This window comes from Colletotrichum acutatum (assembly GCF_030867785.1).
Source record: "Colletotrichum acutatum strain CBS 112980 chromosome Unknown BDZ83scaffold_85, whole genome shotgun sequence".
Taxonomy (NCBI): domain Eukaryota; kingdom Fungi; phylum Ascomycota; class Sordariomycetes; order Glomerellales; family Glomerellaceae; genus Colletotrichum; species Colletotrichum acutatum.
Window position 1 is genome coordinate 66,466 of NW_026849079.1, and position 24,860 is coordinate 91,325.

Sequence of the window (24,860 nt, forward strand, 5' to 3'; positions counted from 1 at the left end):
TAACCATCGAGACAGGAGACGACCAAACGCCGCTTCGGCAGCGAAGCACCGCTCTCCCCTACCGACCTACCTTGTTCAGGTAACCATATCTTACGGGTACTCAGGGACGAATGCAATCATCTACAAGCAGCAAACTCACACGATCTTCCCTACCGACGATACAGAAGATTTGTTCGCATACGTACCTGGCAAATTCCGCGACTCTTTCGCCTCCAGCATAACTTGGAAGTTGGAACGGAATCATTGCCGAGCCATCCAGCCCAGCCTGTCCACTCAACCTACCTACCTTGCCTAGACTGGATTACTAGGTAGCGTGGTAGTATAGTCAGTCAGCCAATCCACTCACCCGGCCTCAGCAAAGCAGGTGTCCCCAGCCTGCCCAGCCGAGCCCAGCACTTGGAAACTGGAGACTGGAGACTGGAGTGCAGGTGGAAAAGAGAGACAACGCCCACGGCCCACGGCCCACGAGCCACGCCTTCCAAGTTCCGCCAAGCCATCTCCCCATTCGACATTCCCGTCAAGTCCTCTCTCCCACGTCTCCTTCTCCAACTCTCGGCCCCGGGTCTCCATTTTATCCTTCCTTTTTCCCACATCGCTGGTTGGGCTTGAACTTGGACTGGTCGAACGCCCACGCTTTGAATGCACTGATCACCCGCCTTTACCACCCGCTTCCGCGTTCCCGTCCAACATCCTGAACAACCCCCCCCAAATCCTGGCAACTGCCACAACACCGGCCTCGCTACCCACGCCAACTGGTACCATCCCGACTGGCGTCTCTGCGTCGCTGTGCCTCTGCGTCTGACCGTCTCACCCGAAGACTGCAATTCATCCTCCCCCGATTCTCTTCTGCGAAACACTGAGATCCCACTCGTCGAAATATCCTCAACTTTTTCGCAGACTGCCGCATGCATTGAGCCACTGTATCCGATTCGGTTCCAATCACAATCACCACGAGCCCGCGCTCCTCGAGGCTCGACGCTGCCGTTGCTCTTGCCTGTGATCCGCAATGGCCGATACCAAACCCGCCGACGCCAACACGACCGTCGGCCAACCACCCAAGGATTCCTCGGCGGCGCCAAAGGATACCATCCCAATGAAGACCCTCCCTCAATCCTCGTCGACGGAAGCCGACGCCGCCGCAGCAGACACAACGAGGCCGACGACTACTTCATCAAGCAAGACACCCGCCGCTGCGGCGTCAACACAGCCTGAAGCCAACACTTCGGTCGTGGGCGATGCCGACGATTCAATCGAGTCGTCAACCAAAGGAAAGGAGAAGGACTCGGTTTCGTCGCCAGCGACCAAGACTCAGAATGACTCCATGGCCATCGGTCCCTCTGTCGATGACGTCCAGCCCGTCACCAGCTCTCCAGCAGATGGCCCAGTCTGCAACATCACCCTGTTGCTCACCACTGGTGCAAGACACCCTTACAAATTGGACGAAAAGTACTTGACAAAGAGAAACGTCAATGTTCCTGGATTGACCGAGGCTGGGAAGAAGGACCCCTTCACTATCAGTGTTTATACCTTGAAGGAACTCATCCTCAGGGAGTGGCGTGAAGAGTGGGATGCCAAGCCTGCGAGCCCCAGCAGTATACGTTTGATTCATTTCGGAAAGCTGCTAGACGACAAGGACCAATTGAAACGTAGGTTTTCCCTGACATTTACGTTTTCCTTGATGAATCTAACCTTGTTCCAGAATATCACTTCAGTGCAGAGGCAGCCAACGTTGTACACATGACCGTCCGGCCAGCCGATATCGTTGAGGAAGAAGAACCTAAGGGAGGCAATAAGTCAACCTCTGGCGGCGGCCGCAACCGAGAAGGGGGCGGCGGATGCTGTGTCATCTTATGATCGAGCGGTCCCAAGATCTGGGCCTTTTTCTTCTGTGATCATCACTCCTTTCCTTTATCATCTCTTCCCCGCCGAATAAGAGCCATTCCTTTCTAGTGGGGAGAATGGCATGCATGAAAGAAGAGCAGGCGAGAAAAGACTCCATCGGGTCAATCTGGCTGGAGTGCTCTGCATGGTACGGTACACGACACAAAGAGGCAGGGGCCTAGCCGGGGGTCATGGTTTCGACAATGCATGCAATTCCAGAAGTGCCCAGAATGGATGGGCTAGCGGGTCTGGTGAGGCCTTCGGTCACGGTGTTGCGATGGGTCTTTTATTTTTTCTCGTGTCCTCTATGGAGGCCACCCCGACATCCATCGAGCGTATTACAAAGAGCGAAGACAATAAGGGGACATTCGGAGTACAGCGGCGTATCATAGCTTTGTGTATTTGTTCTGGTTGATTCTTCTCCACGCCCCGTCTATGGGTGTTGTCCATAGGATAGTAGAACGCATTCTATTCCATCTTTCCGTCGAACCTGGACGCTTCGGTGAATCCCTTCTATGGCCTTGACATTTCCTTTGCCGCGCCGTCCTGAGGTCATGACGCATATCGTAGTAATACAAATCCAACCCTGGTCCTTCTGTCGCATGCCTCAAATCCAGGAGCCCAGTTCCGCTCTCGGTCGTTCCAACCCCATCATATCTCTCAAGCTCTCTCTCTTCCTCTCTCAAATCTTGAGCTTCCTCTCCATCTCGTCGTGCATACCAACGATGCCCACGCTCTCCTCGCCAGAGTAGACGTCCTCCCACGTGACGCTAGAGTCCTTGCCGCGGAGGATCTCCTCGTGGACGGAGGCCTTTTGCCCGCCGAGGGCGAGGGGCCGCCACTCGCCGTTTTGCGTAATCTTGAGCTCCATCTGGCGGCGGATGGGCTCCGCGAGGCCAAAGGTGCGGCGGAGCGTCTCCATGCGCATGCCTTCCTGGGTGGCCTCCCAGTTCTTGAGGCGGGACTCGAGCGGGTGGGCGGAGGCGGCGACGTTTTCTTTGGCGTCGTAGGCGGACTGGCCTACGCCGGCGCGGAGGGTGTCGTGGACGCCCGGTGCCGAGGGGGCGTTGGCGCCTGCAGCGAAGGTTGTGGGTTGGTTTGCGGCGGGGACGATTCGCATCTGGAGGGGGAGATGATGTTAGCTTCTGGGAATGTGAGGTGGATTGGGGGAGGGGGAGATGGTTGGCTTGGTGGAAGATGACATACCGACATCTTGACTGCTATTTTGGGGTGGACTGTGGTTGTTGGGAGGAGAGGTTTTGTTTGGGGGATCGTGTTGATTGAGATGGAGCTGAACAGACTGGGTGACGATTATGGGAGCTTGCGCTGCGGTGATGTGCCTGGAGCTCTCCGGCGTGCCTGCTGATTGCTGCTACCCAGTCGTGCCAGTCAGTTCCGCCATTACCTCAGCGAGACTCCTGCACGTGACTTCCAGGCTGAAATGCAGGCGCGGCGGCAGCAGCAACCTTAGCTTACCTGATCCCTGTCGGTCTTTTCTTTCCGCTCCCCGGACATGGATCCACATTGAAGGTGGGGCGATGACGGCCGAGCTTCGACACCGAGATCGCAGCTGGTTTTACGTATTTCGTACCCAAAAGTCCGGGGAAAGCTGCCCCGGATTTTTCTTTTTGGGAGGAGAAGGAAGAGTCACAATGTGAACGTCGTCCCACGACTAATCTCAACGACGCAATATCAACGGGAATGGTGGTCAATTGGTGTTGATTCCACTCGCTCTGACAGTGACTGCTCAATCTCTCCCATTGAAGCGGGCACACATACACACTCTTACAATCACAATGAGGATACCGAATCGTTCTCCCCCGATCCTAAGGATCGCCAACGGCTCCTTTTACCGGCGCCACCCCAACACGCACACCACGCACCCGAACCCGCCCCTCTTCACAGACCTGAACCTCGAGCTGTCCTCCGCCACCGCCGCCGCGAAGAACAAAAATCACTGGTGCATCGTCGGCCCCTCGCTCTCGGGCAAGACGACGCTGCTCCAGGTCCTCCGCGGTCAGCATCTCGCGATCCCGCCGACGGCGCGAACGTACCCGTATCTCTCCACCGAGGCCGTCCCGCCACGCCTAAGAAGCGCAAACCGGGCCATTCAATATGTCGGTTTCGACGGTGACGGCGGCTTAGGCGGCGGGCATACTACCAGTGCGTACCTTGCCGCGCGGTACGAGTCCAGGAGGGAGAATACGGACTTCTCGCTGCGGGATTACTTGCTCGGCAATACGGAGCTCAATCCGCTCGACACCTTACCGGGAGAAGAGGACCTTATGCCAAGGGAACTCGTGGAGAGGGTCGTGAAGGACCTGCGTCTCGAGCCGCTGCTGGATCTCCCCGTCGCGTTCCTGAGTAACGGCCAGGGACGGCGCGCGCGCATCGCGAGAGCGCTGCTGGCGACACCCGAGGTGCTGCTGCTAGACGAGCCGTTTATGGGGCTTGACCCGCCGACGGTGGCAGGGCTGAGTCCCGTATTGGAGGGGATCGCGGAGCGGGCGAGTCCGAGGCTGGTGTTGAGCGCTCGGCCGCAGGATCCGTTGCCCGAGTGGATTACGCACCTAGTGTACCTGCGCGGGGATTGTCAGGTCGGATCGATGGGGCCTAAGGAGGAGGTGTTGGAGGGGTTGAGGACGTATGTGAGGGGCGTGTGGAAGGGTGGGTTGAAGGAGGATGAGAGGTTGCCTGTGCATTCGCTTGTGGAGATGGGGAAGGTTCTAACGGCGAGGGGGGTGGAGGGCGATGGGCTTTTGTCGGCGGGGGAGAAGGATTTGCATGCTGTTGAGTCTGCTTCTTCTTCTGCTGAGGCGTCGGCTTCGACTACTGGGGAGACGGTTGTGGGTGAACCGTTGATCGAGATGGACGGATGTCAAGTGCGGTACGGGAACAAGATCGCGCTGGGCAACTGGTCTCAGGATACGCCGTCCGGGCCCAAGGATGGGCTGATCTGGACCGTCCGGCGAGGGGAGCGATGGGGCGTCTTCGGTCCGAACGGGTCGGGCAAGACGACCGTCGTGTCTCTCTTGTGCTCCGATCACCCGCAGACGTATTCACTCCCCATCAAGCTGTTTGGCCGGAGCAGGCTGCCCGAGCCCGGGTCTGGGCAGCGACCTGTCACGTTTTGGGATATTCAGTCACGGATTGGACACTCGAGTCCCGAGGTGCATCAGCACATGCCCCGCGGTCTGACTGTTCGACAGGTGTTGGAGAATGCGTGGGCGGACACGTTCAAGGGCATTCCTATTTTGGATGAGAAGGCACGGGGAAAGGTTGAGGCGACGTTGGAGTGGTTCGCACCGGAGCTAAACCCGGGATATCAAAAGGCAGCGTCTTCTTCTGTCACGGGTAATGGTGAAGGTGACCTCTCCTGGTCTGATAACTACCTTTTCGGTGGCCTGTCCTTCAGCGCCCAGCGGATCGCGTTGCTCCTGCGCGCGGTGATCAAGAACGCCGACGTGGTGGTGCTCGATGAGGCTTTCAGCGGGATGGACGATGCTGTCAGAGACAAGTGTATGCTCTTCCTCGCCACAGGAGAAGAGAAGACGTATAGTGGGGAGAAGATTGTGGACAGCGAAGTAGCCAAGGCGGGCCGGGTGCGGGTAAAGGGTTTGAGTGAGAGGCAGGCGTTGATCTGTATTAGTCACATCAAAGAGGAGGTGCCGGACTGCGTACGGGAGTGGATTTGTTTGCCCGAGGCCAACGAGGGGTTGCCGGCGCGATTTGGACGGTTTGATGGGCCTTTGAGGACGGATGAGAAGCGGTGGAGGGCTCTTTGGGGTGTGTGATAGATCGGGTTCCACATTGGGAAGGCCAAGTAAGCCCAGGAATATATCAGCATTGAGAGGACGAGGGCAAAACGGAAAATAGAATTTCGGGTGGGTATAGATGATTGTTTACCCCAGAGGTGAGCTGCACATCATCCATGCGGGATAGATATCTCAGACGTTGGGTGCCAAAGTGTATCCGTAGACAGAGCCGCAAGTGGAAAAGATAGACGTTGAATACCAAAAGCAAATCATCCAAGCCCTAATCCACCGTGGGCCTGTCAAAGCTACCTTGCTACATTGCCATTACCGTTTGGCGCAACGATCGTGTTGTGGCCATGGGTGCAAGAGTTGACAGATTTGGCGGAGTGATGAGGTGCATGCATGTGTACTCCGTACAGGTGAGTGACTGACCCACGGTACCTTGCGAAGTACCTTACCCAAGGTGAGGTAATCAGTCCGTTTTGGGCGACGGGCTCAGGAACGGTCAGCGGGCCCCGGGGGCGCTAAGAAACCGCTAACCGCTAAGAGGTCCCACGAACAGGCTCAGCCCCCCTGTGCTGTACCTCACCGGCCCGCTTTTCGCAGCCGGAACACCACAAGAATCCCCTGCAGTCGAGTATCGTTGCCCCGTCAACGCGATCAAAGTCCCCGATCCGCCCTGTTGCCCCTCGACACACTCGCGGATGCGCTGGGAGCAAAAGAGACACTAAGGTACTGCGTACTGGTGAGGTGAGAAAGAGGATGGCGCAGGTCGCAGCCTGGTGCAAAGTGATTGCCCATCCACGTTTTTTCCTGAGTCCCCCCAGCCTCCCCAACACTTGACCCTCCTTCCCGCAGCTTTGCCCAGATGCTTTACCTCCCTTGCTGCTGCTCTCTCGCACATTGCTCCCATATCATCTGTCGAGATCCATCCCACTTTGCCAAAAAGCTAGTCTCTAGCACAACCACTACCACCATCACCAACCTTGCCGTTTGGAATTCCCATTGAGAGTTTCCAACGGCGCTACCCTTTGTCGATTTTCGACACTTACACCCTCACACTACGTCTTGGACCTCATTCCAACCATCGAGACACTCACTAGAACCCGAACCGACGCCACGAGGCCAACCTGAGCTACGTCAATCCCTCGCCCACACAATCTCATCGTGGCGCCGGCCCGTTGCAAACAAAGAACACCCATACGAGACCCGGCCCTTGAACAACAATCCAGTCCAACATTCCTCTAATCGTTTCGTCCCAGTAACCGGCGGCGCAAACAACATCTCATCATGGACCCAAATACCCCCTCGCGACCGCCCGACTACAGCCTCCCACCCTACGACGACCGCGACGACGACACTCCCACGGGACGCTCCAACAATCCCGCCGCCATTCGACTACTGACTTCAGTCGAGGAGCCCATCATGGACAGAGCACCGTACGTAACATCCACCGCGCCCCAGCAGTCGACATCGACCTCCACAGCAGTCAGCGGCGCCAAGGGCGCATCGCGACAGTTTCATTATGCTTCTTCTTCTTCTACTCCTGCTACTACTCCTGTCTCCGCATCTTCCATTCCTCGCCTTCGACAGGTTCACAAGACACCCGACTCGTCGCCCAGCCTCTTCCCGCGCCCTCTATCGCTGCGCAGGAAGAAGTCGGACGCTGCAGACCCTGTGATCTCCACGCCAGACCACCTTGACGCATTGAGGCAGCAGGAGGAGGGACACCCGACATCGCCCTTGTCACCAGCACCTGTCTACACGCCGCGCTCAAGTGGTGTGAGCGTTGTCGACTTTGCAGACGCCCAGCGTACCTCTCGCATACCGGTGCGGTCTTCTACTGTAAAGTTGCAGAAGAGGACCAGGCCCAACTCCATCCGAGAGTCACAAATTCGGGACAGTCTCCCCACCATACCAGAGGGTCCTTCGCTGCGGAAGAGTCAACTACACCAGTCCTCTAGCTGTCCTGTTCCTCCATTGTCAGATGATTCTACCAATAGCACAAGCACAAGCTCACATGACGAGACCAACAGGCCCCGATCCAGCAGACGATCCTATGCGTCGTCCATCTTGTCCGACCGCTCCGCGTCCATTCGAGACCCCCCGAGCATGCCACCGCCCGACTCGACCTACGTCCCCTTCCAAGGCCGCGACTACGCCCGGGAGTACGAGCGCACTTACGAGCAGGAGTATCAGGATGACTACCCGTACGAGTACCAGTCAGGACGTCATTCACCAACGAGGACATACAGCCCTTCCCGCCTCTCGTCGGACTTCACAAGGCCCCCTGCCTCGGGCATTTACGAGCCATCAGACCTCAATGGCAGCCCCAGACCGGGAACTCCATCTTCCAGATACGGCGGTAGCCCCCGACGACCGCTTCCGCCTGCGCCGCTGTTCTCGACTGGTGCGAACCGCAACTCTGCCGCTTTTGCCGACGACGCCACCGTTTCGATCCCTCTCCACGATAACGACGACGTGTTTGGACCCGAGACCGACATCAGTGAGAGCCAGCCGATGAGAGAATCGTACATGTCCCACGACCAAGTCACACTCAGCGAGGAAGATGCAGAGACCGACATCAATGAGAAGGTAGAACATTACGGCCCGGCTCCCGATGGAATGCAAGAGCGCCGAGGTGTCCGCGCACCCCAGATGTCGAGAAAGGAGGTCCAGCTTATCAACGGAGAGCTGGTCTTGGAGTGCAAGATTCCCACGATTCTTTACAGTTTCTTGCCTCGTCGCGACGAGGTCGAGTTCACCCACATGAGATACACGGCCGTTACTTGCGACCCAGATGATTTCGTCGAACGCGGATACAAGCTCCGCCAGTCAATTGGCAAGACTGCTCGCGAGACAGAATTGTTCATCTGTGTCACCATGTACAACGAGGACGAGTTTGGCTTCACCAGAACCATGTACGCCGTCATGAAGAACATCTCCCACTTCTGCGCGCGCTCAAAGTCACGCACATGGGGCGACAATGGTTGGCAAAAGATTGTAGTCTGCATCGTCTCCGACGGAAGAGAAAAGATTCACCCTCGCACGCTCGACGCGTTGGCGGCAATGGGTGTCTACCAGCACGGCATCGCCAAGAACTACGTCAACCAGAAGGCAGTGCAAGCCCACGTTTATGAGTACACAACACAAGTTTCGCTCGACTCTGATCTCAAGTTCAAGGGTGCCGAAAAGGGTATCGTGCCTTGCCAGTTGATCTTCTGTCTCAAGGAGAAGAACCAGAGGAAGCTTAACTCACATCGTTGGTTCTTCAACGCTTTCGGCAAGGCCCTTAACCCCAACGTGTGCATCTTGCTCGATGTTGGTACCAGACCCGGCGGTACATCCCTATACCACCTATGGAAAGCTTTTGATAACGACTCCAACGTTGCTGGTGCTTGCGGAGAGATCAAGGCCATGAAGGGCAAGTTTGGAGTGAACCTCCTGAACCCCCTTGTCGCGTCTCAGAACTTTGAGTACAAGATGTCCAACATTCTCGACAAGCCTCTTGAGTCCATCTTCGGGTACATTACTGTCTTGCCCGGTGCGCTCAGTGCCTACCGATACCACGCTCTGCAGAACGACGAGACGGGCCATGGTCCTCTCAGTCAGTACTTCAAGGGAGAGACACTGCACGGTCAGCATGCAGACGTGTTCACGGCAAACATGTACCTTGCCGAGGATCGTATTCTCTGCTGGGAGCTTGTCGCCAAGCGCGGTGAGAGCTGGGTCTTGAAATACGTGAAGGGATGTCACGGTGAAACTGATGTGCCAGGTAAGAAATCTCTGCCCGCCAAAGCTTGCAATTACTAACAAAGCCCAAAGATACTGTTCCCGAGTTCATCTCGCAGAGACGTCGCTGGCTGAATGGTGCCTTCTTCGCTGCCGTGTACTCGCTCGTTCACTTCAAGCAGATTTGGTACACTGATCATACCATCACTCGCAAGATCCTACTCCACATCGAATTCATCTACCAGTTCCTGCAGCTCATCTTCACTTACTTCTCCCTGGCAAACTTCTACCTGACCTTCTACTTCGTCGCAGGCGGTCTAGGCGATCCTCTGGTAGATCCATTTGGTCACAACATTGGCCAATACATATTCACCGTCCTACGATACACCTGTGTCTTGCTCATTTGCGCGCAATTCATTCTATCGCTAGGTAATCGACCGCAGGGAGCAAAGAAACTGTACCTCTTCAGTATCGTTATGTACTGTATCATTATGATCTACACAACGTTCGCCACATTTTACATCGTCATCCGTCAGCTGAAGGAGAAGGACAACCCCGAGATCCACATGGGCGAAAACGTCTTCACCAACTTCATTGTCTCGATTCTTTCGACTATCGGCTTGTACTTTGTCATGTCCTTCCTATACCTGGACCCCTGGCACTTGTTCACCAGTGCGGCTCAGTATTTCATGCTTCTGCCAGCGTACATTTGCACTCTGCAAGTATATGCCTTCTGCAACACGCACGACGTCACCTGGGGTACCAAGGGAGACAACGTTATGAAGACTGATCTGGGTGGCGCTATCGGAAAGGGCAACAGCGTCGAGCTCGAGATGCCATCTGAGCAGCTTGATATCGACTCTGGCTACGACGAGGCGCTCCGCAACCTCCGCGATCGCGTCGAGGTGCCCCCTTCGGCCATTTCTGAGGCGCAGCTACAGGAGGACTACTATAAGAGCGTACGTACCTACATGGTGCTCTCGTGGCTCATCTGCAACGCCATTCTCGCCATGGCCGTGTCTGAGGCGTATAGCGAACGCGGCATCGGTGAAAACTACTACCTTGCCTTCATTCTCTGGTCCGTGGCGATTTTGGCTCTCTTCCGCGCCATCGGCTCCACGACGTTTGCCGTCCTCAACGTCGTCAGCATGATTGTGGACGGCCAGGTGCGCATGAGTCTCAAGGTGCCCAAGTGGATGGGCGGATTCGGCGAAAAGGTCAGCGAGAAGATGAGCAGCGTGTCGAGTAGTGTGGGAAGTAGCGTCGGCGGAAGCAAGCTCAGCAGTGTGTTCAAGCGTTGATCCACATTCTGCCGCTATTGGTGCCGATTGTTGGCGCTTGCTTCTTGCACTCTTGCTTTGCTACATAGACACAGCGTTGGCTTCCTTCCGCTATTTTTTGACGACCGTCACGAGAAGTTGGGCTTGACTTGCAGCTTTTTCAAGGCGTTTTATGGGTCGTTGTTTCTTCATCTCCTATTGCGAAAAAGTTGCAAGGAGGTAAGTTTGGGAATTCGTTTGTTGTTTGTTGTTGTTCTTCAGAGATATCACATGGGTTTTTTTGTTTTTTGATGCGTCTCATGAGACGAGACGAGATGAGAGAGCCAATGGCATTGGGAAACGTATGTTTTTGCTGTAATGAATGAAGGGTGGAATGTCGTGTACGTATTGGATCCCAACGTTTGGGGATTGAGCAACATGAAGCAATCGCAGGGAATGTCGATGCAGGATATGTCGTAAACGACATGAGCATGAAGAAATGGGAAAGGAAAGATTGAAAGAGTCATGTGTAGATACATGAGAATTAGCACGAACCAAAAAAATGATGGGAATGATGTCTCGTGGGCAAAGTCGGCCTGAGATGGATATTGTTTCTTCTTTTCATGACACTCGTTGGCTCTCCGTCAGTTCCTCGCATCGTCGTCAATGTGTTTAATCGAGTTTGCCCCTGAATAACCAATTGAGATATGGCGGTTCTCACGCGGCTTGCCCCAACAGAACCGTCTGTATGCAATACTCCATGGAGACTTACATGATCTGACTCTACTCCTCGGCCCCGTCTTGAGAGTCGGCCTTGTGTTAAGTTTCAATGTTATCGGCGTTATAATACTTACGAGACGACAATGTCCCCTACGACCTCTTTCTCGCTGCTATGGCTCGGCATGGGTCGTATCGTGAATCATTCGTGAGTTGGAGGTAGCTTGTCACTAAGTATCAAATAGATCTCACTTGTGTCGTCATCAAAGTCCATGATAGTCCCATCTGCTACCTGTCTTAGCAGGTAGTTGCGTCCGAAGGCTTGCAGAGCCGATCAAATCTCACTGCTAAGAGTCAAACTCATTCTCGAGTAGATAGCTACATATGGAGTCTCAACCAGCAACCTACACTGCAGGTGTTCTGCTAATCACCGCTGCGAAGCGATCTTGGTTGGCCAATCTGCACATGAGCGACATGTGTGGTGACATGGGGAGACGCAGTTGTGACTGCTTGAAGCTGATTGTCGATCCATATCGCATGAGACGTGCGGCCGTACTCAAACACGCATTCTAACACGGTCTAGACCAAAGCTCACGAGGTAGTCAAAGTGTGCGAACCTGCTTGGCATATGTATGCCGTGCCTCACAGGGACGTCAATATATCTCGAGGTTTCATGTGGGATGTGAGTTGAGGCTGAGACCAAACGACTAGCTTAGAGCTGAAGCTGTCACCGTAAAATGCTATGATTGATGAGAATATATAGGAAAGCACGATGAAGCAAGCATGTACGAGTCTCAACAAGCCCTCTTCCTCTCCGGAGTTATCACCGCCTCTTCTCTTGGCTGGCTGAACCCTCGAACGCAGTATGATGCATCCTGAACACACCGCTCAGTCTAGACATGCTGATTTGCTCTTACACATGTGAATGTTGAGATCGAGATGTGATTGAGAGTCAGAGCGGGAGTAATGTGGCTGGCTGGAGGCTGACCATGCACGCGACGGGCCTACCCGAGATGGCGAATGTGAGACAGAAACGGCTGAGGCGTGCTGAATGCTGAAAATCAACGGCACCCCACTTCTGCTGCCGTACCTCACGAGGGTACTTGCGCTTGCCACTTGGGAAGGAATATGGAGTCGGCAGTATCAGAGATTCGGCATAAAAAGCTGGCTGAGTTCGCTTGTCATCGTCCTTCCGAGCGTCCTCTTCAGACCATCACGATCATCTTATTCCCTGAACCTTCATACAAAGATCCATCTTATCTACCTACGTTATTGAAGCATCTGCTCCATCCTCAATCATGTCTTCCGACGGAACCAAAGGCCCTGTCATTATCAAAGGCATCCAAGATGGCTTTGAAGGAAGTGCGGCTTCCTCTAAACCAAACTTTGCGATCTAGGATGCTGACAATCTCGAGAGGAACCGCCCGTCCGATTGGAGTTGCGCGACATGATCGAGCATCAGCCGGATCAGTGGACCTTGTTCCTCTTAGGACTGGAGCGGTTCAAAGACGTCGAAGAGGACCAGCCGCTGTCCTATTTCCAGATTTCCGGTATTTCTACCCTTTCCGCTGTTTCAAATCGTTAGGCTTATGCCTATACCTGTGCAGGCATCCATGGAAGGCCGGCGCAAAAGTGGCCAAACGCGGAGTGGAATCATGTCGGCAAGAACTTCGATCCCAAGAGAGGGTATGGAGGATACTGCACGCACAGTTCCATTTTGTTCCTCACGTGGCATCGTGTCTATCTCGCTCTCTTTGAGGTAAGAACGTCTACGGGTGACGATAGAAGATGTGGTTTTTTTCCTTCGCTAAAGCTAATATTGATGATACAGACCGAACTTTACAAGCATGTTGAATACATCGCCAAAGAGTTTGAGAAGGACGGGGTGACGAAGTACACCAAGGCCGCCAAAACCTTCCGGCTGCCATACTGGGATTGGGCGAGACCCGAACTTCCACTATTCCCGAAGGAAGCTCTCTCCAGGAAAGAACACACCGTGGAGAGACCCAATAGTCAGAAGGATGACCAAGAGAAGTTTCCCAGCAGTATCAACCCACTAGGCTCTTACAAGTTCGGGAAGTACTCTCAGGCTCAGTACGCCAACAAAGTACCCGACTATGTCAAAATTGTCCAGGTAAAGTCCAACAATGTTTCCACAGGACTGACTTTAGTTGACTATCCCCCTAGGATAACGAAAAAACCGCGCGAACCTTTGGTAACATCAACGACGAGAAGGCTCGACAGAAAGCCATCGAGTCTTTCACTAGACAGGACTTCGGCGTCAAGGGCATGAACGTGTCTGAGCGAATCCTGTTTCTTCTGCAGTCGTACACGGACTTTGGTGCCGTGTCGAACAACCGCGCATTCGGCTCGAAGTCGAACCCGTTTGACAATTGGGGTAGCATCGAGGACGTTCACAATGCTGTCCATATATACATTGGGGGATACATGGGTGACGCGCAATTTGCTGCTTTCGACCCTATCTTCTGGCTTCACCACAGCAATATCGACCGACTCTTCGCCATTTGGCAGGCTTGCAACCCTAGCAAGTACGTTACGCCTCAGAAGTCGAACTTTGCTACCATCGTCCGAGACGCGAGGATGGACGAGGACGCGAACACTTCTTTGCCTCCATTTGCACACACAATCGATGGAGATGGCAATCAGATCTTTTGGACGTCAGTTGAAGTCAAAGACACCAAAAGCTTTGGCTACATCTATCCAGAGACTCGAAGCGTGTTCGCAACCAGAGAGGCTGTCATCAATGAAGTAGACCGAATCTACTACAAACGGGCCTCATTTGCCAACATCTTGCGAAGCCAGCCGCCGGATATTGAGACTCTAAAGGCTCTCCGCGATCGCGCGAAGGCCCATTTGACTACCCCTGGCATCGTAGCCCCTGAGCTCCCGACAGGTCGTGATCTGCCTAAGTTGGCAGTTGGAGATAAATATCTCGAATGGCTTGTGAATATTCGGGCCGATAAATCCGAGCTGGACGGCAACTACATTGTCAATGTCTTCATTGGTGATCCCTCGGATAGCACACCTCCTCTCCTGTACATGAAGGACCGCGCACACGTCGGATCTTTCGCCACATTCGGTCAGGCTGAAGAAAGCCCGTGCGAAAACTGCAAGAAAGGCCGCGCTGAGAATCACAGAATCACCGGTCAGATCCCTCTTACCATCGCTCTGGTAGAGCGGTACTTGGCTGGACTGGTGGACAGCCTCACTCCGGAGCACGTTATTGCATTCCTGAAGGACAAAATTCGATGGAGGATTACCCTTCCCAGCGGAGAGGAGAAGTCACCTCAAGAATTCGAAAACCTCCTCATCTGCGTCGTATCGAATGAGGTCACCTTCGACGGCAAAGACTCGAAAGCAGTTCCAGTGTATGCAGACGAGGTCACTGCCTACCCTGAGATCACCGGCCATATTCCTGATACCTATAACACTGGGTATGATGGCAGCAACTACTAGGTGTCTTGAGAACGAACGGTAGCAATGTAGAACTGTGCTAGCTCGCATTAGCCGATGGTGGATTTGCTGGACGCTACAGGACACGCTTCGCCGTTGTTCTCCTGAGTGATGGTGTTGCTTCGGCCTCTATGCAAGATTTATGGCCGGAGAGCTTCATATAAAAACAGCTTCTGTCAGATGTCTGGCAATTACATCGGTAGTCTCACTATGGACTTTTTGATTTGCTGCAGTCAATACCTTGTGACGATTCTCGTGGAATTCTGCGGGCGTTGGTGACATGTATCTCTTGATCGGTGCGGCATTTGATGGCAAATTGGCAAAGTTTTCTTCACTTTCAGCACATCTCTCTATTTATAGAGACCTTCTGTCTTTTCTGCTGTGTTGTGCTTTTGGCAAGAGTTGATCATACGATGTAGGCCGAGACGTGCTGGTTTCTCTCTCATCCGGCAACGGAATTTTTCCTTCTCCTTACAGGCAAATGATAGCTTCGATTGGCTGCCTCGGGATGTGGGCTGTAAAGACTCTGGAACAATACGAATTAGTCTTGGACTATTTCTTCTTGTAGATTAAAGGATGAACATTCCGCGCAAAGGTCAAGCGTAAACCAATTCACATGCCCACCCACCTGCTGCTCTCCGTCTTGCCTTCTCTTAGGCCAGTAGCCTTCCCTTTCAGATTCCCCCTTGCCCTATACCTGAACTTGGAGCGATTCTCGCCTGTCTCGTAGGCTGTAAATGACGGCCAGATTAGTATTTCTCAGCCAGATTAAGCAAAGAAGCTTGTCCGTTGAAATCCGTGATTGGCCGAACCTAGCTCGGACTAGCCCCACTAGAAGCATCGGCCCAAATCCCGGCCGTAGATCGGGGGCGCCCCCACAACGGCCTCCGAGAGACAGCGCTAGAACGGTGCTCCCGTTCTCTACTCCCACGGCAACATCCGCCACCAAAAGAAGGAAGCGGCTAGAATTTGAAGAAAGCTGGAGAAAGCAATTACACTCGGCCGGTGGATGGAGAGACAAATTCATCATCACTACCCACAATCCGTTGGCCGAATCGGTCCCGTGATGGGAGTTGGCTGTGTGTTCAGCACACATTGAGCAGATTTTAACTAGCATTCGTGGGTTTTGCCTAGCCCCCTTTCCAAAAAAAAAAACCCCCCAGATGCTCTGTGGGGCTGTACCGAAGGAAAGTTTACTGTTGTGGCTTGTAGTCACTTTTCTCCCGGCGGTTTTTATTGTTTTGTACCAACTTTGGTCAGGGGTCATAAAGCTGTGGAACCTTCATAGACATGTTTATGCTCTTTGCTGGGATGACATTGACCAGAAATGTTCAGGCGGTGTTGTATCTTGGACGAGACTTCACTCATGCCACTGCGAGTGTCTTGCACTGCTCCTATCATCCCTTATGATAGGCCCCTAAATTTCACTATTGGTTCACAGTGTCATATTATCCCCTATTCCGAGAAAACATGCTGAAGAAGAGGATTATAACAAGGAAGTGGCGCGGTACGGAGACGCTATTCTGATTGACACGTTCTCGAAGTCTGGTGCCATACCGGGAGCCCAATGTCTTTCGTGAATCGTCAAGCTGCATTCGATTTAGCCTCAACGCCACAACACGTTTCCCTCCCCGTCTTGTAGAAGACGCGTCACAAATCAGACTACACTCCATTCAAAGATTGTCAAGGACCAGTGTGACGCGGCATACCGTTGGTCAGGGTACCCAGGATCATTGGACGAACCAGCAAACAACTCTCCAAGCGTCGGGAGTTGGAGATCCACCCGAACAAGGTTCGTCTGGACCATCAGCCCTACCATCATCTCTTCCATTCACGCTAGCCGTGACTGACGTAAACTGAACCTGTCGAAGTAGGTCTCCACGGTAGAACTGGGGTCGATGCGAGAACACGGCTCGGACGTCTGTACACTGCGCCCCGGCACTATGAGGCGTACAGACGGACCACGTGTGGAGCCGCGTCTACTATGGCAACGCCGTCGCCGAGGACTCGGGAACCGCAGCATCGGGATAAGTTTTCAAGCTTGTTATAAAGATGTCTGCCCGGGCACGATGTTGCTGATGGTTTTAGAAGGCATCACCACCATCATTCGCTCTCTCTTCTCTCATTCACTCACTTGTCTTTCCTCCACACCGACTTGAACTTCACATCCTTCTAATATGTCCAAGTACTCCAAGGCGGCTCTTCGCGCTTTGGCGGCCAGAGCCAGCACATCCTCCCTGGCAGATGTGTGCACTGTCGAGAACGTGCAGAACGCTCTGCCTTCCAACGGAACTCTTCTTGGCATCGATCTGGTTCCCTCTTCCGTCACTGCCAGCCCCGTCTACAATGCCACCAGCGGCGGTGGCATGATGGGCGGCAGCAGCACCCCCCTCACATACTGCAACGTCACCGTGGCCTATACCCACACCGGCAAGGGCGACATCGTCAACCTCAAGTACGCCTTCCCGAGCCCCGACGTCTTCAAGAACCGCTTCTACGTTGCCGGCGGTGGCGGTTTCTCCCTGTCCTCCGACTCCACTGGTGGTATCTCTTACGGTGCTGCCGGAGGTGCCACCGATGCCGGCTACGACGCCTTCAACAACAGCTACGACGAGGTTGTCCTTTACGGAAACGGCTCCATCAACTGGGATGCTACCCACATGTTCGGGTACCAGGCCCTGGGCGAGATGACCCAGGTCGGCAAGGCCATCACCAAGGGGTTCTACAGCATGGGCGCCGACGACAAGGTCTACACCTACTACGAGGGCTGCTCCGACGGTGGCCGCGAGGGTATGAGTCAGGTCCAGCGCTGGGGTGAGGAGTACGACGGTGTCATCGCCGGTGCCCCTGCCTTCCGCTTCGCCCAGCAGCAGGTCCTGCACGTCTACTCTTCTGCCGTCGAGCACACGCAGGATTACTACCCGCCCCCTTGCGAGCTGGCCAAGATTGTCAACTCTACCATTGCCGCCTGCGATGGCCTCGACGGCCGTGTCGACGGCGTCATCTCTCGCACTGACCTCTGCAAGCTCCAGTTTGATCTGAAGTCTACCATCGGCGAGTCCTACTACTGCGCCGCAAAGACCAGCAGCTCGCTCGGCTTCGGCTTCAACAAGAGACAGGCACAGGGCAGCACCACCAGCTACCAGCCCGAGCAGAACGGCACTGTCACCGAGCAGGCCGTCGCCGTCGCTCAGGCCATCTACGATGGTGTCTTCAACTCTCAGGGTCAGCGCGCCTACCTCTCCTGGCAGATCGGTTCCGAGCTTGGCGACGCCGCTACGGTTTACAATAACGAGACCGACGCGTGGGAGCTCAGCATCCCCTCCACCGGCGGCGAGTACGTCACCAAATTCGTCCAGCTCCTCGACCTCGACAACCTCTCCGACATGAACAACATCACCTACGACACTCTCGTGGAGTGGATGAACACCGGCATGATCCGCTACCTCGACAGCCTCCAGACCACCCTCCCCGACCTGACCCCCTTCCAGTCCTCGGGCGGCAAGCTCCTCCACTACCACGGCGAGTCCGACTCCAGCATCCCCGCCGCCTCCTCCGTCCACTACTGGCAATCCGTCCGCTCCGTCATGTACCCCGACGCCAAGGATGACGAAGCCATCAAGTCCCTCGAGGACTGGTACCAGTTCTACCTGGTCCCCGGCGCCGGCCACTGCGGCACTAACAGCCTCCAACCCGGCCCTTACCCCCAGAACAACATGAACATCATGATTGACTGGGTCGAGAACGGTAACAAGCCCAGCCGCCTCAACGCCACCGTCACCTCGTCCACCAACGTCAACGCTGGCGAGACACAGATGCTTTGCCAGTGGCCTACTCGTCCCGTCTGGCGTGGCAACAGCTCCGACTTCGACTGCGTCAACGACGCTAAGTCTATTGACAGCTGGACTTACACCTTCCCTGCCTTCAAGGTCCCTGTCTACTAAGTGTTCGTGGGATGGTAATCAATTTCCGTCACCCAAAATTAAGATAAGAGAGGATTTGGAAAAGTGCTAGATCAAAGGTTTTCTTCATTCGATATCGCTCTAGGGCATATAACATGTAGTCCCCAGACGAGACTGTACATAGCTTAACTTTCATTTCAGTATATACATCTTTACAAAGAACTCCAACATTGTTCGCCAAGTCCGCATACAGTCAGACAAACGTGGCAAGAGAGCTGTCAAATCGCTGTGATCTTGTCATCGCCTATCTCCTTGTTGACACTTACAGCAGCCGGGTTGTCTTCCTTGGCGTCCGAGTTGCCTTTGGCTTTCAATTCTACTGAAGGCGCTACGCCAACTTCGGACTGGGTGCTCGTCTCCTCGTCAGTGGACCCAGTGTCGTGCTTCTTGTCCCTTTTCAGATAATAGTGCATGATCCAGGTGAACACAATCAACGCGATTGCGCATCCCAGACAGAACGAGAAGCCTTTCCTGTACCTCGGCGATTCTACTGTCGGGAATGTGAGCAAGGGCGTCCATGCCGTCGAGCTTTGCGACAGCAAGTTAATAAGAACCAAAGTGAAGCTCCGTTCCTCGGGGCTATCTCGCAGCAGGTTGTTGACCCATCCATGGAACACAGAAGACAGAGCATTGGACCAGTACATGGTCGCGAACCCGAACCAGAGACCGCCTTCGGGAACAGTCCATATCGTCAGGAAGATGAGACCGATGGCATTGAGGACTGAACAGATCGTAATCGACCAGGCCGGACCGAGGAACATATCCGAAGCGAAGCAAGCGATGAGCGTGTAGGCGATGCCCAGCGCGGGGGAGATGGTGCCCAGCTCGTTGATTCGGGCCGCGCTGTACCGCCCAAGACTCTTGATCCAGAGCAGGTAGGAGCCTGTGTTCTTGTGAATGCCCGCGTTCCAGAAGAGGACGTCGGTCGTGATGACGAGCCAGAAGCGAAAGCCGAGGAGGGTGCGCTTGATGTGCCCAAACTTCATCTTGCCGTGCAGGACGTGGCCGTGTTTCTCGAGGCGGTCTCGGGCTGTCTCGATGTCGTTGTCGTTGACGCACCATCTGTTGGGCTGGTCGATGGTGCCGGGGATCACGAAGAAGCCGAAGATGCCGACGGGGATGGTGATGAGGGCACAGATGATGTACATCCATCGCCAGCCTTCCATACCTGTGGTATTTCTCTCCCGTTAGCGATCGAGGGATTATGAAAGTGAGTCTTGATGGTGATTGTTCATACCGTGAACTCCTTCAAGCGAGCTAGATGCGCCAGCCTGGATGAGACCGGCTGTCAATGTGCCGGCAGCGAGACCGGTATAGAAGATACCGCCGCGACGAGCAATTTCATGGCCTCGATACCAAGATCCTATCTCAGAGTCAGCGATGAGCCCGAATATCGTTCAAGTCTTCAATGCGTACCGAATACGTAATGCATCGCTGGGAAGAACGCAGCCTCGAACCATCCGACCATGAATCTGTAAGCGGCCAGTTCTGCGTAAGAATGAACGCGGTACTGTAGCAGCGTGAAAACTCCCCAAAGAACGTCGCAAATTGGGATGAGATATTGGATTGGGACATAGGTCATGATGAATCTGGTCTCCTATTAGTGTGTAACAGCAGATCCTGGGAGCATTATGCATACAAGAAAGGGATCTGGCCCAAGACCGATCCAAGAGTGAACAGCGTTTGTAGCTGAACAAGCTCGTTTCCGTAGAACCCGAGGTCCTCCTTCATGCCGGCGACGTAGGCATTGTTCAAATTGGATTGATCGACGTATTTGACCCAGTAGCCTTTCGAGCTGAATGTTAGCCCGATAGCTGGGAGACTACGCGAGAAGGGTAGATCGTACCGAGAACCGAGTAAGGTACCAAGAGAAGGTCAATCTTCGTGATGAGGCGCCTCTCCTCCTTCGTATCATCTGGCGAGAACCATTTCCACTCCCACCACTTGTCCCTTGGGACCGACTCTTTCAGAGCAGATGCCATCGTTGCAGAGTCTTTGAGGCAATCGAGTAGAGTCCGCTAAGATGAGAACGATCGAGAATTGAGATAGTTCGAGACATACTCGCTCGACGACGGTTAGCGTGTTGATAAATAACGATTCGTGAGCCCTCGTTCAAGCTGGATCCCGCCCGGAAGTTGCCCGCCATTGCGCAATTCTTACCGAGCTCCTGAGGAGCAGCGTCAAGCTCAGCACTTCAATGGAAGGTCGCAGTGAATCCCGCCGATGCGGCCAAAAGTGGACTTGTGCTATCGTCAAGTTGTGGGAAGGAAGAACATTTGAACTGCCAAGAATGTAGGATTTTGCGATATCGGTAGAGAGTCTTATCGACCAGGTATCCAAATGTTTGGATTGGCTGGCCATCCTGCAAGTTGGCTGGCGAAAGCCAGGCATGGCAATGGTGTGCTGCAACCCCACAATGGTGATAGACAACCTTGCTTTGACGTCTTTTGGAGTTGAACCTCATTCGAATAATCGAGCGTTTGGCATAGCCGGATATGGCCCATGTAGCGCAGAGAGCCTAGATCTTGTGTTGAAGAAACTTGGTCATTCGTTGTGAAGTCGACTCTCAGTCTGTCCGGGGGTAAGATTAAATCAGATCTATTCATCAACAACTCTCATACGGAGCAGACACGACCGTTTTCTACCTCAACTCTGACTCAACACGCAAGGACCGGGTGACAACAACGGGTGGCACAGTCACAACTTCAGTAGCGTTCATCTTACCACCTCTGAAGGCATACGTGAAGGTCCACCCAGACCCAGCACCACCGTGTTCACCCTTGTTGTTGACAACCACAATACCGCTCGACACGGCCGGATACTTCTTTACCATGCGAACTACGGCGTCCCTCGCCGCCTCCTGAGGGCTCATCCCCCGTCGCATGCTCTCCACGGCCTGATAACAAGGCAAGAAACGCATCATGATGTCGCCGTCGCCAGTCGCGCCGCATGCCCCGACATCACCGTCAACATAAGAGCCGGAACCTGTGATCGGGCCGTCGCCGACGCGTCCGGGTACCTTGAAAGAAGCTCCATTGGTAGAGGTACCAGCCGCCATAATCCCGTTCGCGTCCAGAGCCATCATGGAGATGGTATCATGTGACGCCTGCGCTGAATTCGGTGCAATGAGGTCAAAATAACCAGACGAGCTGGAATCGAGCTCCACGGGCGTGTACGGCCCGCACGCCGTCTTGGGATCCGGCGTGACGTTCTGCCTGTAATTCGATTGGCAATTTCCGGCCCGCCACGCGGCACACCGCTCTGCCGAGGCCTCGGTAGTCAAGCTCTCAGCGACGAAGCCGTTCTCAATGGCGAATTCCGTCGCGAGGTCGCCAGCCAGCATGGTGTGCGAGGTATACTCGAGCACGTGGCGGGCGACGCCAATGGCGTTCTTGACGCGGCGCAGGGCGGCGACGGAGCCGGACTTCATGGTAACGCCGTCCATGATCATGGCGTCGAGGGTGGTCTCGCAGTTCTCGCCGGGGGAGCCGCCGAAGCCGACGCTGCCGTCGCACTGGTTCGCTTCGCAGGTCGCGCAGCCGATCTCGACAGCGTCGAGGGCCGAGGTGCCCGGCTTGACGAGTGCCTGGTAGGCTGCGTCCGTGGCTGCTGTGAAAGGGCCGCCCCAGGTGTTGATGACCATGGGGAACCCCGGCGATGCTTGGCCGAGAACGTGGTGCCCGGTGAGAAGGGAGAGGAAGAGTGGGGCGAGTGTGCGGGGGCGGAGGTCCGGCATTGTGGACGGTTTTCGGAGGTGATGCCGGGTTATTGATCGAGAGTGCTGGAGGAAGAGGAGAGAGGCTCAATCGTTTGATTTCATGAGCTTGGCGACTATTCGTCAGAACAAGTGACGATGTCGCAAGTAGGATGAGATGAGACTGGCCAACCGGTTTGCGGAGGGAGGATTTAATAAAGAGCACGGTCGCTCAAACCACCGCGCTGGTGTTGGTGTTGTTTACCCCGCGCGATAGGCTGATCTGCGCCGATAAACAGGGGTCAAGGGGGCATTCGAGTGCTGGGTCTGATGCGGATAAAGGTTGGAATTGCCATTAATACCACGTTACTCTTGGGGCGCCAAGCAAAAGTCAATGTCGCGTTATCAACCTTCCTTTCTGAGCATCATGACGAGGTTGGCGATGCCAAGGAAGGATCTTGGATATGATGGTGACGATCGAGTTAAAGCCTAGGCCATAATCTCGGTGTTGAGAAGAGTGAATGAAGTTAACGACGATGACTTCAGAAATTGGGGCAATTGAATCAAGAAGGGGGGGGGGGTTGAGATCATCTTTTTTGACATTGTCTATGAGCTGACAGCATACGACCAGAGGTCTAAGCTTACAGACATTAATCACAACATGTCCGCGCAGAATTCCTTGACCGCATCCAGAACGCGTTTGATATGCTCCTCCCCATGGGTCAGATTCAAGGCAAGGAACCCACGTCGTCCAACATATATCCTCTTGCTGAGGAGGTAAAAGAAAAAGAGGTCCTGCAACTTGCCTGCTGAAGGACCCTGGAAGTGCAAGCCAATGGCACTCCCGAAACCAGTCAGCTTGACAATGGACGCATCTTTGGATCCGAATACCTCACGCAACTCATCGCGAAGCTTGTTCCCCAGCTTATTGTTCCTCTCAAGCGCCTCCCTCGACAAAAGCTTGGTAGCCGCAACGCCCGCTGTCATGGAAAAGACGTTGTTGTTCCATGTTCCCGAATGGAAGAGACTCCGCGGCCCCTGCGGGTCGTACAGGTCCATGATGTCCTTACGCCCGCCGAACGCGCCAAACGAGAAGCCTCCGCCAAAGTGCTTGCCGATGGTGGTCATGTCCGGCGTGATGCCGTAGATCTCTTGCAGGCCGCCGTAGTTGAGTCGCGAGGTGATGACCTCGTCAAAGATGAGAATGGCGCCGATGCGCGTGGCTTCGTCTCGGAGGAACTGGAGGAACTCTTTTGACCCTTCAAGCATTCCCGCTGCGCCTTGCATAGGCTCCACGATGATGATGCCAATGTCGTCGGTGATTTGCGAACGGGTGTACTCAATGTCGTTGTACCGGCCGTACGCGAAATCGTGGGGAAGAATCAGCGGGTTGTTGGGCGTGAAAGCTAAAGTGCCGCCGTGATAACCGTCTTCAAAGACCAAGACCTAAGCGTGAGGCATGATTTAGTAAAGAGTCTCCGGCTCAAGGGGCAGTACCGACTGACCTTCTTTCTTCCGATGAAATGCAACGCCGTACCGATCGCCATGGTGTTCGCTTCAGTTCCAGAGTTGCAAAATCTGATGGCGTCGACACTCTGGAACCTCTCAACGAGTAGGGCTGCCAATTCGCCCTCCTTGGGACTCGGCCCGCCAAGAGTGAATCCCGACTTGGTAACGCTGTTGATCGCAGCGATGATGTTTGGGTGAGAGTGACCAAACATCCCGGCGCAATACTCGGACACGAAGTCGAGGTACTCGATGCCGTCCACGGATGTCAGGTGGCAGTCGTGGCCTCCGGAGAAAGCTAATGGGAAAGGCAGGTAATGCAGGACGGATCTGGTCGTTCCTCCAGGTAGCGACCCTGAGGCTGTCTTGTTGACTTGCAGCGAGCCCTGGTTTTCTGCGACATACTTTTCGACGTATGCGTTCAATTGCTGCTCGATCTTCGCCGCAGGCTGAGCTGCCTCGCCGTTTTGTTGAAGCTCCACCATGATTACTCGACCGCAGAGTACACAGAGTTTAAAGATGCTACGCGTCTTGCTGATGAGGCTTTCTTTGATGAAAAAGAGGAGACAGAAACATTCGCATACCTTATCAACCAATTAATGGATTAAATACTGGCTAACTTTTCCGCGGAACCTGGTGCGGTCCGACGACTTCTGTCAATGCTGTGTATTCTTCGTGGACTTTAGATAAGATGAACCCCGCTCGGGTATGCGACATCGGGATGCCGAATCATGTTCGGGAAATTTGGGCCAGCCAAAATCTCGGGAAAGATGCACTAGCCAAGGGCCCATACCCGAGAATGGGGAGACTTCTTCCAAGTATAGCTTGAATTTGTTCTCAAACCTCAGTATACGGTCGATACAAATGTCTGAACTGTCAG

At 54.3% G+C, this 24,860-nt stretch overlaps 9 protein-coding genes across 9 annotated transcripts; 5 read left to right on the top strand and 4 right to left on the bottom strand.

The window, feature by feature from the left end:
* Window positions 1-1,006: 1,006 nt before the first annotated feature.
* On the top strand, window positions 1,007-1,854 carry BDZ83DRAFT_583784 (ubiquitin-related domain-containing protein; the record flags this gene model as incomplete). The annotated part of the gene is made up of 2 exons (XM_060505696.1): window positions 1,007-1,646; window positions 1,700-1,854. The coding sequence occupies 2 exons, from the start codon at window positions 1,007-1,009 to the stop codon at window positions 1,852-1,854; spliced, it is 795 nt and encodes a 264-aa protein (XP_060362124.1).
* A 413-nt stretch (window positions 1,855-2,267) lies between these two features.
* BDZ83DRAFT_630171 (proteasome maturation factor UMP1) lies at window positions 2,268-3,277 on the bottom strand. The gene is made up of 2 exons (XM_060508805.1): window positions 3,088-3,277; window positions 2,268-3,001 (listed from the first exon to the last, which is right to left on the bottom strand). Exons 1-2 carry the CDS (start codon window positions 3,091-3,093, stop codon window positions 2,564-2,566), a joined length of 444 nt encoding a protein of 147 aa, XP_060362125.1. The 5' UTR covers window positions 3,094-3,277; the 3' UTR covers window positions 2,268-2,563.
* Window positions 3,278-3,388: 111 nt separating this feature from the next.
* BDZ83DRAFT_630173 (ABC transporter) lies at window positions 3,389-6,015 on the top strand. The gene has a single exon (XM_060508806.1). The coding sequence runs from the start codon at window positions 3,678-3,680 to the stop codon at window positions 5,673-5,675; it is 1,998 nt and encodes a 665-aa protein (XP_060362126.1). The 5' UTR covers window positions 3,389-3,677; the 3' UTR covers window positions 5,676-6,015.
* Window positions 6,016-6,786: 771 nt separating this feature from the next.
* BDZ83DRAFT_438145 (chitin synthase) lies at window positions 6,787-10,739 on the top strand. Its single transcript, XM_060503087.1, has 3 exons — window positions 6,787-7,075; window positions 7,673-9,411; window positions 9,462-10,739. The coding sequence occupies exons 1-3, from the start codon at window positions 6,927-6,929 to the stop codon at window positions 10,667-10,669; spliced, it is 3,096 nt and encodes a 1,031-aa protein (XP_060362127.1). The 5' UTR covers window positions 6,787-6,926; the 3' UTR covers window positions 10,670-10,739.
* Window positions 10,740-12,432: 1,693 nt separating this feature from the next.
* On the top strand, window positions 12,433-14,996 carry BDZ83DRAFT_704785 (uncharacterized protein). The gene is made up of 5 exons (XM_060511496.1): window positions 12,433-12,706; window positions 12,760-12,894; window positions 12,952-13,103; window positions 13,176-13,478; window positions 13,532-14,996. The coding sequence occupies exons 1-5, from the start codon at window positions 12,643-12,645 to the stop codon at window positions 14,819-14,821; spliced, it is 1,944 nt and encodes a 647-aa protein (XP_060362128.1). The 5' UTR covers window positions 12,433-12,642; the 3' UTR covers window positions 14,822-14,996.
* A 1,999-nt stretch (window positions 14,997-16,995) lies between these two features.
* BDZ83DRAFT_654231 (Tannase/feruloyl esterase) lies at window positions 16,996-18,762 on the top strand (the record flags this gene model as incomplete). The annotated part of the gene is made up of 1 exon (XM_060510702.1): window positions 16,996-18,762. One exon carries the CDS (start codon window positions 16,996-16,998, stop codon window positions 18,760-18,762), a length of 1,767 nt encoding a protein of 588 aa, XP_060362129.1.
* A 236-nt stretch (window positions 18,763-18,998) lies between these two features.
* Window positions 18,999-20,762, bottom strand: BDZ83DRAFT_754677 (major facilitator superfamily transporter; the record flags this gene model as incomplete). The annotated part of the gene is made up of 5 exons (XM_060514506.1): window positions 18,999-19,948; window positions 20,018-20,143; window positions 20,197-20,369; window positions 20,420-20,567; window positions 20,627-20,762. The coding sequence occupies 5 exons, from the start codon at window positions 20,760-20,762 to the stop codon at window positions 18,999-19,001; spliced, it is 1,533 nt and encodes a 510-aa protein (XP_060362130.1).
* Window positions 20,763-21,064: 302 nt separating this feature from the next.
* On the bottom strand, window positions 21,065-22,679 carry BDZ83DRAFT_794622 (asparaginase). Its single transcript, XM_060515820.1, has one exon. It carries the CDS (start codon window positions 22,514-22,516, stop codon window positions 21,422-21,424), a length of 1,095 nt encoding a protein of 364 aa, XP_060362131.1. The 5' UTR covers window positions 22,517-22,679; the 3' UTR covers window positions 21,065-21,421.
* Window positions 22,680-22,705: 26 nt separating this feature from the next.
* On the bottom strand, window positions 22,706-24,655 carry BDZ83DRAFT_630181 (aminotransferase class-III). The gene is made up of 3 exons (XM_060508807.1): window positions 24,565-24,655; window positions 23,980-24,502; window positions 22,706-23,920 (listed from the first exon to the last, which is right to left on the bottom strand). Exons 2-3 carry the CDS (start codon window positions 24,463-24,465, stop codon window positions 23,129-23,131), a joined length of 1,278 nt encoding a protein of 425 aa, XP_060362132.1. The 5' UTR covers window positions 24,466-24,502; window positions 24,565-24,655; the 3' UTR covers window positions 22,706-23,128.
* Window positions 24,656-24,860: the final 205 nt, after the last annotated feature.

Bases quoted from the DNA above. Each gene is read 5' to 3' on its own strand.
- BDZ83DRAFT_630173 (XM_060508806.1), top strand. From the start codon at position 3,678: ATGAGGATACCGAATCGTTCTCCCCCGATCCTAAGGATCGCCAACGGC.
- BDZ83DRAFT_438145 (XM_060503087.1), top strand. From the start codon at position 6,927: ATGGACCCAAATACCCCCTCGCGACCGCCCGACTACAGCCTCCCACCC. The intron at 7,076-7,672 runs GTACGTAACATC...CGAGACCAACAG, and splicing joins CCCATCATGGACAGAGCACC to GCCCCGATCCAGCAGACGAT. The intron at 9,412-9,461 runs GTAAGAAATCTC...CAAAGCCCAAAG, and splicing joins CGGTGAAACTGATGTGCCAG to ATACTGTTCCCGAGTTCATC.
- BDZ83DRAFT_704785 (XM_060511496.1), top strand. From the start codon at position 12,643: ATGTCTTCCGACGGAACCAAAGGCCCTGTCATTATCAAAGGCATCCAA. The intron at 12,707-12,759 runs GTGCGGCTTCCT...GACAATCTCGAG, and splicing joins CCAAGATGGCTTTGAAGGAA to AGGAACCGCCCGTCCGATTG. The intron at 13,104-13,175 runs GTAAGAACGTCT...TTGATGATACAG, and splicing joins TCTATCTCGCTCTCTTTGAG to ACCGAACTTTACAAGCATGT.
- BDZ83DRAFT_794622 (XM_060515820.1), bottom strand. From the start codon at position 22,516: ATGCCGGACCTCCGCCCCCGCACACTCGCCCCACTCTTCCTCTCCCTT.
- BDZ83DRAFT_630181 (XM_060508807.1), bottom strand. From the start codon at position 24,465: ATGGTGGAGCTTCAACAAAACGGCGAGGCAGCTCAGCCTGCGGCGAAG. The intron at 23,921-23,979 runs GTCAGTCGGTAC...CCTCACGCTTAG, and splicing joins ATTTCATCGGAAGAAAGAAG to GTCTTGGTCTTTGAAGACGG.